General features: G+C 44.0%; 2 protein-coding genes across 2 annotated transcripts in view; both read right to left on the bottom strand.

Moving 5' to 3' along the window:
• Positions 1-10,968, bottom strand: part of LOC106816631 (putative zinc metalloproteinase YIL108W) — a 44,666-nt gene extending 33,698 nt beyond the window's left edge. Inside the window, exons 1-4 of the mRNA XM_014821255.1 lie at positions 9,875-10,968; positions 8,382-8,524; positions 6,244-6,376; positions 5,795-5,992 (exon numbers count right to left, since the gene is read on the bottom strand). Coding sequence (XP_014676741.1) covers positions 5,795-5,992; positions 6,244-6,376; positions 8,382-8,524; positions 9,875-10,500 — 1,100 coding nt within the window. The 5' untranslated portion in view covers positions 10,501-10,968. The remainder of the gene's footprint in view (positions 1-5,794; positions 5,993-6,243; positions 6,377-8,381; positions 8,525-9,874) is intronic.
• Positions 10,969-11,325: 357 nt separating this feature from the next.
• LOC106816629 (uncharacterized protein C19orf60 homolog) lies at positions 11,326-11,644 on the bottom strand (the record flags this gene model as incomplete). The annotated part of the gene is made up of 1 exon (XM_014821253.1): positions 11,326-11,644. A coding segment is annotated over one exon (319 nt), but the record flags the coding sequence as incomplete, so codon positions are not given.
• Between the last annotated feature and the right edge of the window lie 1,039 nt (positions 11,645-12,683).

Genomic DNA, 12,683 nt, shown 5'->3' with positions numbered 1-12,683 from the left:
AGGTTGAAGGTACACGTTTTGTGCGTGGTCAGGTTCACTATGTTTTTTGTTCAGAATTATGGTAGATTAGCAAACCTATACATTTGTTAAGGTTATAGCATGAGGAATCCGAAAACAATGTTTACATTTGCGGAGATACCGGTATGGCCGCCATTTTGGATTTTCAAAATGGCCGCCAATAAATACATATTTAGCCGTATTTCTGCCTTATAATCACCCTAAAAACTTTTTAAAATAGCTAATCCTATGTTTTCAGGGAAAGCAATCTATTGGTGACATAACCAGACTTCTACTGTAACACTTGGTATGTTTTTAGGAAATATTGTCATTTAAACAAACAAAAATCCATTAGTATATAGCCATATATTAACCCTTTCACTCGGCGGTCTCGGCCGTGGCCGCGGACATCGTGCAATGACTTGATATAGCTGCTGCAGAAGTTGCACATGAGTGGCCTACCATGCTGATTGTCATTCTGCAAGCATCCGATTGAAGACGTTGGTCGTTGTGAAGAATTACGGACAGTGATTTCGTTCGACATGGCACTGTACGAGAAGGTAGTGCAGTTACTGGATTCAAGACTTGATCTTAAAGATCAGTTGTCCCAGACTGGGTCAGCTACATGCTGTGATGGCTGCGCTGAGAGATCTGGAAAGTCCATAAAAAACTCATGAATAGATGATGCGTGAGATGAGGCTGAAGTATTACGGCTCTGCCACAAACCAGACAGATCTCAAGTGCGCTCACCTACAGAGAACTCTTCGTGACACACATCCACACTATATGGCTTATATAAACTAGTCTGGAACAGTTCTTCACAAGAGAGCCCAACCTTAAAGCCATTTGCGTAGAACCAGCAGATAAGGTCCAGGAAGCTTGAGCAAAATCAGTAGTCGACAGAAGCTCAAATCCAGAAGCGTGACAGGACCAATGACGATCTACTACAACCATTCAACAGCCTGAAAATGTGAGAAGCGGCAGAAATCCTCAAATGCAATGTTCAACTTTTTTGATGAACTACATCCACCGGATTGAACCCATCTTGCCACTTTGATGAGGCATCCAGGAATTTCGATCTCGTCTTCCACCTTCAAGCTGGGGAGGCACTAGGCAGTTATTCTTCGCCATGGATCGAATAAATACAAGCGCCTTGGCCACGTTACATCGCAGACATGCATGAGTTGAGGACAAGCATCCAGAACCTGGCGTGAACTTCAATACGGAAACTTATCTGTGACAAGAGTACGATTCCTTTGTCTCCGATTGGAGCAGATCACGCATGTGAACAATCAACAGGATGATAAAGATTACATTCTGGATTAATTGACATTCCCAATAATGCCAACGCTTCGTCAACGGTTCTTCTTGGCCACTCCTGAGATGTCACGTCTTTCAGCTGAATTCAATGGCAATTCAATCTTGCTGTAGACAAGCACAAGCAGCATCATCTATGTTCAACCAAGTGCTGTGCAGAAAGCCGCATGACAACGTTGATCGCATAAAGGGCTGCCTACTGAGTCACCGGCAATCCTTTGCCTGCTGAAGGTGACCAGCTCTACAACTTCATCACACATACAATATGTCTTACAAAGAGTGTCTCACAGATCCTGGAATATCGACCGACACTGGGCAGAAGCTGTATGTGGATTACGTTGCCAGAACGCCATGAATGGAAGATGTCAGCCTGCTGCGGCACCAGTCAAAGAAGCAGAACAACAGGCTGGTACATGTCAGAAGACAAGAGCAACGGGTAAAGATCCGTGACCAGTCGGTAGATCTGAAAGAAACAAAGATCTGTACGCGTCGGTTGATTGGTACTACGCCAGATCAAGCCGTGACAATCGATCAGAAGCATGCGATTGGGAACTACGAGTTCACTCTTACCCCCAGAGGCACTGTTTTGCACTCGACGGTTCAATCCTACCATGCACTGACAAGTCAAAGCTTATCCATAGCCTTGACACTTTGGTAAAGCCACAGAAACTCATCTGATGTACAAGCAGCAGAAGCATCAGAACAGGCTATGATATTGGCTGATTACAGGAACGCCAGTCTACATCACATCTACGAATTGTGTGTTGTGGATGGAATGGTACTCGTCCAGGAAAGATGACAAGAAACCAGAGACAATCACCACGTCAAATATCTCGGTCATCATTTCAACGACCACCTTATTGAACATGACAGACAGGATCCGACCGTGATATTCCTTGTGTTGGACACATACAAGGCAGACTCATTTAAGCAGAAAACCAAGAGAAAACTACGACAAGGCAAGGACCCTGTTCAATACCAGATTGCAGATGATACAAACATCAAAATATACCAATGAGCCGCTTCCTATTTCACGAATAGACGAAGCTGATATACCATATACCTTGCTGAGGCAACACTGGTATAACGTAAACTCTCCTAGTTACATCATCACGTCAGCATCGCGGGCCATACTAGAAGCCAACCAGAGCATGCAGTTTGACCCAAACAACCACGAGGAAGCTGACACATTGATGGCCATGGTATCAGGTTATGGTGGAGGTAGGACCCATTGGATGGGAGCGCTAGAAGAGACAGACAACAGCTGTTACTTGCTATTCACGCATTCACTGGGGCAGACCAATGTCGGTCGATTCTCAGGAGTAGGTAAAACGAAATGCGTTTGCATCACTACATCAAGCGCTGAAAGGAACACAGTCAAAGCACTATAAAAACTACTAGAGAACGACGATCTAATGCAGGAGGTGAAAGACATTTGGCCAGCTTTGTATGCTTAGCGTAGCTGCCCAAAAGGTATTCAGATCGCAAGTATCCCTGACCTCATATGGCAATCTGTTTGCAAACATCCGGCAGAAAGTAACAAGTTGCCTCCAACAATGCGTGCCTTTTGAGGAGCATATCGAACGTGTGCGAATACAGAGTAGAGTTTGGTGACAGGCCACCGTCATGTGGCAACAGCTGTTCGACCCACACAAACATGGCTACCATCAGGACGACAAAGCTAGTCACATACTACCTATCATCACCCAAGTTCTACCAGCACCACAGTCATTGTAAAGCTAATTGCTCAACCCAGAGGTGCTCATGTAGAAGAAATGACTTAACTTGCACCGACCTTTGCTTGTGTGGAACGGACTGTGAAAACGCATTCGGACTGTATTGTCGGCTATGACACGCAGGACAGTGAAGATGAACTTTAAATGGCATATTTCTGTAAAACATGTGTGTATGTTACAGACTACCAGTGTATGTTTGCTGTCGTTTACTAGCTATAAGTTTGATGCTGTCTAAGCATGATATGAATGATTGACACATCTTGACGTTATTAACTGCCTGTTAACAACATGTATTTCATTATGCCACTTTCGCGAATATAAAGACAGATTTGAGTTAAAATCTTTGATTTTTGTATTACTGTTCTCCATAACACTTATTCGATACTTTCATTGGATTCCTTGTCCCTGAAAACATAGCGATACCATATTTTAAAAGTTTTTAGGGTGATTAGAGGCAGAAATACGCGCCAATATGTATTTTATGGCGGGCCATTTTTGAAAATCCAAAAATGGCGGCCATACCGGTATCTCCGCAAATGTAAACATTGTTTTTCGAATTCCTCATGTTATAACCTTTCTCAAAAATGTATAGATTTGCTAATCTACCATAATTCTGAACGAAACTTATTTATTGACATAGTGAACCTGACTAGTGCGTGCGTGCGTGCGTGTGCAGGTACACGTGTGTGCATGTGTGCGTGCGTACGTTCGTGGTGTGTAGGTACACGTGCGTGCATGCGTGCGTGCATGAGTGTGTGTGCACGTACACGTGCGTGCGTTGCGTGCGTGCGTGCGTACGTACAAGTGTGTGCGTGCGCTTGTATCGAACAATATCACGCTATCTGCTTTGCTACAAACATAATATGGATAAAACAGAAAAATACAGAAAACAAAGAAAATAATTAAAAACAGAGCGGATTCGATCCAACGACATTTCAGCCGTGTCGTCTCTGCTCTAGGCGTTCAGCTATCGAGGCATTGGGGTTTTGTGTTATGGATGTGCCTTGACAACACTGGGGCATCATTGAGGAGTTTGAGGCACGTGATTTGTATCAACCAATGGGGATTTGCGAGCGGGCATCGTCACCGAGTAACATCGTGAGTGGCATGCGGTGGGCGTAGTCATTGAAGGTAATTAGGGTTATTTCAGTTTTATTATAGTTTTTCGTGGGCTTTTAGATGCCAACAATTTCAACGATGTTACGATGACATGCTTACCAGCAACGCTGTGTCAAGTCAGTCACTGTGCCACGAATTCAGACTAAGCGAATCCCAGTGAATTCCCATAATGTAACTCCCTGTTTTGTATTTAATGGCCAATAGGGGGAGCGTGCCGCTGCAATTTGAACTAACACCTGCGGTGAAAGGACGGCGTGGCCGTACCGCGGCGCACATAGTCTAGCTAGAAAATGTATACACTAGCTGGCCGAAATTTCTCCTAGTCTAACCTTTTTCTCACGTCATTCCTATACTAAGCTGGGAATGTGTAAACTTAGCTAGGAATTTCTCCTACAAGTCTAAAAAACTAGCAGCTGAAGGGGTCGTTGTCGTATCAGGTACTACAGATATGTACCCGAGGTACATATATGTATACACAAAGTGTACCAGACTTGTACTACAGAAGTGTACCAAGTCTACAGAAGTCTAAACTAGCTGGGAAATGTATAAACTAGCTAGGAAATTTCTCCTATCAGTCTAAACTAGCTGGAAAATTTCACCTATCATTCTACAATATTATTTATATATTTAAACACTAGCAGGTAAAGTTGTAGGCTGTAAGAATATTGCGGTTGGAAAATTTCCCGGGCTGAGAAATTTTCCGTGGCCTTACACGGCAAATTTGTTGACCGGTTTTTGGCGCATGAGCAGAATACACAGCGTCAACTTATTTCTCGGCTGAGAAATATGCCACAACACCGACAGTGATTGAAGTATGGGGGGGGGGGCGCACGATTGTTTCAGCGTGGTACTAATCTCTACTAAAATGTAGGGGTGGGCATAGCTGGACTATGAGAGAGCGACAGCAACTCTTTCCTGGAATTCAGGAAAAAGCTACAATCGGGAATGACACACGAGTGTGCCGGCACGCAAAAATAAACGTGTGAATTACATTACGATTTTCCATGGATTACCGTTCTATAATCCTACGGGTCGTTGGTCCTACGGGTCTACGTAGGCACGCCCGCAAGCACACCCACACACATACACAGGCACGCACGCAGGCAAGCACGCACACAGAGGCACGCGTACAGGCATGCGCGCATGAATCAGAGCAAGCAGCTCAGAAGACGTAGGGAGTAAAACAGTGTAATATTATAGACTGTAATAGTGTTGACGTATGTAAAGTATAGTATGTAATAGTATGGAATAGTGTAATAGTGTAATTAGTTGTAATAGTGTAATAGTGTATAGACTGTTATAGACTGTCATAGTGTATGCTACAAGCGCGCGCTGTGACTACGGGCAAATGAAATTGACATTCGGGAAAGTGCAAATTCAACCCAACTTGCCCATTGGGTTGAAAAATTAATGTCAGGACCTGTGCTATTGCTGCTACTGCTTCTATTCCTTATGCTACTGCTGCTACCAGTGTATAGGTTCAAGTTTGAAATAGGCATAAAATTTGGGGAATGTTAGTAGTTCGAAACTTTTCAAATAGGTACATTTTAATTTATTATAGAACTGCACAAATATAAATAGCGGAATGTTTTTCGGTACCTAAATTGTATTGGATAAAAACTCACTTGTGGTAGCGAAGAAAGTCTGCCTGATAGTCTTCCCAGAATGCCCTGCCATCATCTCGGTCGATTAGGAAGTTCCGGAGATCGACAAACCCATATCTCATGATGCCCTGCTTGCTGTGCGCGAGGTTTAGTGTATGACCAACCTCGTGGATGGTCGCACCAAGGCTTGCAGAAAAGCAGTTGCAGTGGAATGGCTTCCTACAACACGATTCAGAAAAAACATACACGCCGAGTGTTTTAACTGTACTTGTATACTAAATCTTCATTTGACTATTGATCACTGTTCATGCTCAACGTACAACGTTTTTAACTGATACCTAATCTCTACAAATTTTGGGAAACTGTAATTAAACCAAAAGCTACAATTTCATACTCTGATTTGGAGGCATCCTCACACATCTTGTTATATTATTCTCAACAACATATACACTGACAGTTCTTTCTCTCACCAGTTCCAGGCAATTGGCATTAGGTTGTGAGAATCGATCAGCCGCTCATCCGTTAGGCGATCGTACAATTCTTCCACCCTCTCCGGCCACGTATGCAGACCAGCTGTGCTCATTATGGCCAGGCCTCCTCCACCTATGGAAAACACTACATCTCAACACAGGAAATAATAATGCATAACAGCTATTATTAGTACTAGATGTACGAATCCTTTTTACCATGAACCCCATGTACACGTAGTTACAACATGCTATACGGAATGCTGCTTTGCAACATTGATAAATGGAAGATAACCAGATGAGACGGGATACTAGAGAAGCGTTGCCGAAAGGAGGTGTTGATCCCAAGCGCTATAAGCGCAGATCTTGCGCGCAGTTCCGCGGCAAGGCGCACGCGACCGCGGGAACGTCCTACGACAGTATGCAGCGCTGGCAGCTATGGAGCCGTGCGCCGAATGCATAGGCCGGCGCACGAATCTATAGCTGCCAGCGACCACTCGATAATTTTACCGGGAATACAATGAAACAGCTCAGCTGCATTGAGCTGCTGTTCTTTGCAAGTTCAATAATACGCCTCTATTCATGTAAATAGAAATGTTCACCTATATACAAACAATGACGACGTAATAATCACATATAATTGAACACAGCCAACCCCCACCAACCTGCTCCGTCGCCATATTATTGCCGATAGCCGTAATCCTAGCCGTTCAGCTAGTTGTTGAACGTTAATTTTACCAGGAATACAATGAAACAGCTGAGCTGCATTCAGCTGCTCTTCTTTGCAAGTTCAATGAAAATATCAATAAAAGTGTCAACACCGTCTACTTCTACACTGTGATGTATAAGTTTTATTATGAATTGTATTTTATTATGCGTCAGCGGCTTCATATAACGAGCGGCAGCTGCAGCGAAAGCATAAGCTTGGTTTTATAATATAATAATACATGCGCAAATCATATGCCTCTATTGATGTACATAGAAATGTTCACCTATATACAAACAATGACGACGTAATAATCACATAAGAATCACATAGAGGTAGCTCTAGTACTATAGCCCGCGTTCGATAAACTGCCGCAGGCAGTTGTTGCCGCAGGGCTTGCACCGTCAAGGTAACTGCGAGCAGGCGAGTTCCAAGTTTTTCTGCACAAGAGCAATCAGGGCCCCCCTCGACCGCAGGGGTAGACGAAGTTTTTGCTATAAGCAGCACGCTGGGACGATGTAATATATGCAAAAATGCTGTACGTACGCTCTCAAAACGATTTCAAAACAAATACTCATCCAACAGCTTCGATCTTTGTTTCTATTTGAAGAACAGTGTTGACTTCTTATGAAAACATAATGTCTCTCTTCGTAACCGAGCTGTGTCACGCGAAATCACACAGACTGACGAAATTCTCGCCACAACGCCACGCCACGCGCTGACGCCACGAAGGCGGAGCTTTTCCAGATAACATCGTGATAATCATAATGGCAAACATGAGAACATCACATTGGTGCGTCAAGATGGATACGGGAAGTCGAAGCGGCAGTGGGAGACTGCTACCGACCTTCACTCAGCCAATTATCGTTGGCTATACTGAAGTGAGTTACGCTAGTGTGTCGAACTGTGCACCGCGTGGCAGTCTAGGTCATCGAGCCGAGCTTTTTTTTTTTAAATATTTGAAAATGGTTCGTAGATGGACTCGTTGCGCCATCTATGGGACGCGATAACTTCGAAAATAATCTCAGGGCATGAAACAGACAAAACGCTAAATTCGGTTTCTACAGGAAAAAGACGCGCGCCGAGCCGCAAAGCAACAATAACGAGCATTTGAATTTATGCTCGCCCTACGTGCATACTCGAAAGGCTTCTGGAATGCCCACAACTGCTCAATTGACCGATTACACCGCTTCATCCTCTACCCATAGGGCACTGTCAGAAAAAAATTTTCAACAGGGCAGCGATTTCGATCAAAAGGGGCCGCGAGGCGGCGCTGTTCGCGCTTCGCGCGGATATCCGGCTGCAGATCGTCTAGTTTACTTGTCATTAATTTTTGTTATTGCCTAGTAACTGGAATCGGGACAGGACAGGTTGCCGTGATAAACTTGAGCACAGTTACTAAACACAGTTACTAAACAAGAGATATCTTACTTACCCAACACTACATGTCCTTTCATGTACTGCTCAGCTTCCGTGTGATTCTGCGGTGCTGGGGCGTCGTGTGGTTTCATGTAGCGCGTGAAGGATGTAAACACAAGCCACTTACACACTGCTGGATCTTTGTTTTTAAAATTGCTTCTGCAATAGAGCAAAATAACAATATACCAGATCAAGAGGTAATAATACCTATAGGGAATTATTAGGTATTTAATTTATTGGGTAATTAATGGGTATTATTAGCTTTTAACTAAATCTATGTCAAAAATTTTCATTGGTTAGCAAAGTGTACCCATAATGCTACAATGCACATTCTAATCCTCACTCGTTTTAACGTTTTAACGCTAGTATTCCACAGTGAATAAAATTGTTAGTGAGACTGGGTACAACGGGCTATGTACTGAACTCAATTCCAGTCGCATGAGCAGGACACCCACTGGATGCTGACACTGACTGACCATGTGCAGAGACTCCAACCCTAAGCATCACCTAAAGTGGAGATTCTCCAGCCTGGACCCCTTGGCAAACTAGAGACCACACTCTGAGCGCGCGGATCGCGAATTGCGAGCGTGGCGGGGGTCAAGGGAGCAGCAACCCCGTAAGCTCCTGGATTTTAAAGGGACAGTAGCCGCTAGGATTTTACTGCATACAACTGTACTTACTGTATAACAAATCGTCTATACCCACATGTATTTGTCACCAGATACTTAATTAATTATTTACACATCAACGCTATGAAATTTGAACAGCGCCATGACACCCGCGACCGTGCTGCCACTCTGAAAAAGTTGCGTATTTGCATTTTCGATTTGCAGGCAAATGACCGAGGGCTAATCACAAAAGTGCAATTATATTTATACCTAAATGCTATTTAACCGAACGATATTCATTTTAGGGCAAATTTATCCATATTATAACTGAAACTATATGTCGTTTATAAGATATTACAATCCTTTTGCTTTTAAATGAATAAATAAGAAATACCCTCGGTCTGTAGCCCTTGGCTGGAACGTGGTTTTGCGCAACTTCTCAGATCGTGCGCTTTGAGTGGCGCCACCGTCGTTGTAATCAAACTGTAGTCGTTAGTTTTAAAACATTTTTAAAAAATATTTCTAATGGTGATTGAACCATGAAACTTTTTATGTAGCGCAATTATAACCTAAATTAGCTGAAAATAACCCTAGAACCTAGAGGCTACTGTTCCTTTAAGGGTTTTTTAGTATTGAAACAAGCTATTTTTTACACATTTGTTTGATTCATTTTATTAAAGAAACAAAGTGAAATAGCATCTGTAGATATTGCTGACCTTAATTCTGTCACTTTATTAAAATAGTTATTACACCTTTTTTTTATTTGGGCGGGAGAAATCAAAACTTAAGCGGGAGAAAATGCAGCTTAAGCGGGAGAGCGAGAGACTTTGGGAAAATGGCCCCAAAACGAGAGATCTCCCACCCAAAACGGGAGAGTTGGAGTCTCTGCACGTGGTTTTACCTAACCAATTCCTTCGCCAGATGTCTAAAGAACGTGTTTGGATCTTTGAATCCGTGAGCGTCTTGCATGCTGAGCCGCGTTTCATGATCGTGGCACACCGGGACGCCGTCGGCATCGCTCTCAAAGTGGATGGTCCGGCGGCCATGCCCCGCCTCCCGCATCTTCTCCGCCACGAACATCTGCAGAAGCTGCGCTCCGAGGATGACGCGACGCTTAGCGCTCTCCGCGGAATCATCTTCCCATTCCGGAGCTTGGAAGCGGCCATCATCGTCCTTACATCGGACGTACACAAGCCGGATGAAACGGTCGCGCGCCGGTATCGAAAACTCTAACGTGATGCCGTGCACTTTTCGTCCTTCGATGCGGAACTCGAGATTGTTGCCTCCTGGCGAAAGAGTGATGTACGCTTTGAAGAAGCCATCTGCGATTGGATACGACAGGGAAGATCCTGTTGCAGTGTTGTGAAGCATTAGCTTAGTAGACTGGGACGACGGTTTTGGTGTCACAGTGCCAACAAACCTTGCTAGTGAATATGTGAGCTTATCCCTATCCCTGACATTCTCTAACTGAACTGTAAATTTCTGATGCACCGATATCGTCTGTGTGACCTGTTCTGTCCACTGCATGACTGTGGAGCTGTATGCTGTAATATACGTTGTTCCATTCCCATTCAGCTTACATTGGTGACTGAGAGAATAACTGCACTCCTTGCCGTTAGTCTGTGAAGTGTGACTGCGTGCAAAGTGTACTGAGTAGAACAAAATTATCAAGCAGTGAGTGTGTTTGCAAGTAATTTGCACTGCATCATATTTTACGAGCAGTCGGGGAGTGATGTGTCATATACTATAGTCAAGCTCGTGTGCATGTATAGCAGCTGTTGCTGGAAATTATTCAGCAACATAATACACTGATCCCCTAACACTACCACTACCATTTTGTGACTCATGCCAATTTTCATAAATAGGAAGACAATCGCTATCAGAAGTTGTTAAATTTGAAACCCTCCATCATATTTCTCTTGTGTAAAAAAAAGTACAAGTTTCCTGATATTAAATTAAATAACGCAAAATAAGAATCCCAGACAAACACCTAATCGGCCGGCTTTATGGTGATAAACCGTGCCAGCACGACCGCAACTAGTATCGTCACGACGGTGAAGACCGCAGCTGTGATGTAGAAAGTTTCCTCGTCGAAAACGTCTGTGAAGGCAGGGATGTGCTGCGACAGCTTGCTCACAAGCTGAACGTGAGCCTTAGGCAACATTTTCACACTTTCCTCGGTTAGATCTTTGGCTTTTATCCAATTTACACCCCTAGCCCGTCACAGAAGGTATCCTAACATGTAATAACATCTACACGCTCATGCAACCCCTTGCACGCTTTCAGTTATTGAATCTGATTACTGCAACCTAGCTGTCTAACAGATTGATTGTGTGCACACAAGAGTACGATCTATTCATTGGCTATTTCGTATCGCAGCTCCTCGATGTGTTCGGCGATGCGTTCTTCCAGGGCGCTGACGCGTAGCTTCAGCTGTCTCTCCTCGTCCTCGTACTGCATCTTCAGACTGCCCTCATTGTCCAGCACGCACTGTTTGAGCAACTGCAGCCTGACAACCAGCTCTAGCTTCTCCTTCTCTTCGTTCTGAACGCTGCTCATAAAGTTCACGCACGGCTGCTGCTGCGACTCTTCCTCGCTGAGTGACTCGATGATCGCGATGATAGCAGCAGAGATGGCGGTGAACTCTTCGGTAACCTCGTGAACTACTTGCCTGGGGGAATTAGAAGATGTTATTAATTTCTTAAATAAATGTTTTGATTAAATAAATGGAACTTTTTGGTCGTTCTTTATCCCACCGTTTATCCTGACGTTAAATTAGATCATAGATGGCTATCAGTATCAAACCTATGATCATGATCTTGCAGAGTCACTGAACAGCAAACTCATGAGGCAGAACTAAGAGTAAGACTAAGATCATGCTAGAAGTAGAAGAGTAGGACTTCAGTGCTCAATTTTAAGGTTTTTTTGGGGTTGTCCGGAGGACAACCAAGAGAGTAGCATATGGTTGTCCCTCAAGAGTTTTTGTTGTCCGGATATTATTTAAACATGTGCTGCATGCGATCTGCTCGCGTGATACTCAGTGCTGTAAAGCAAAACGCCTAATCATGTACATTTTAGACGTATTGCAGTGACAGCAGACATGGCCATTCGCATTGTTTCACTCATTATATGAAGAGAATAAAATATTGGTAATGTGGTAAATGATGCTGGGATCAATGACGTATAATAATAGTAATTAAAAGTTCCATGAAATTTATTTCATAACATTTACATTAAGTTAAAACTAACACTACTAACATTACTAACATTACTAACACTGTGTCAAGTCACAGATGAGTACAAATTGAAAATTAACACGAAACATTGTGTTGTTAAACACGTAATGTTATACTTTGTATCAAGCAAGCCAGACAATGCGTCCAGAGAGACCGGGTACAAGGTGGCGTTGCGCAAAAGATGCGTTGTTCCCCGACCGCCGAGAGCGGTTAAGGCGCGCACTTCCGCGGGACTGGGCGCACGCGACCGCGGTGTGTTGTATATAGCATCTCGCGCTGCCCGCTATACGAATTCGCGCGCCGAAGGAGGGCGGGCGCGCGAATCCGTATAGCGGGAAGCGTAACATCGCGCAGTTTTCGTCACACACCGGCTCGGCTATGGCGGCCTTGGGTGGGGGCATTTGCTGCTGCTGCTGCAGAGCCGCGCTGCGCGGCAGGGGCGAGTTTTGGTTGCTGCTGCTGCTTTGCCAGTAT

The sequence above is a fragment of the Priapulus caudatus genome, unplaced genomic scaffold (genome assembly GCF_000485595.1).
Source record: "Priapulus caudatus unplaced genomic scaffold, Priapulus_caudatus-5.0.1 Scaffold1438, whole genome shotgun sequence".
Classification (NCBI taxonomy): Eukaryota; Metazoa; Priapulida; class Priapulimorpha; order Priapulimorphida; family Priapulidae; genus Priapulus; species Priapulus caudatus.
This window is presented reverse-complemented; position numbering and strand designations above follow the sequence as displayed.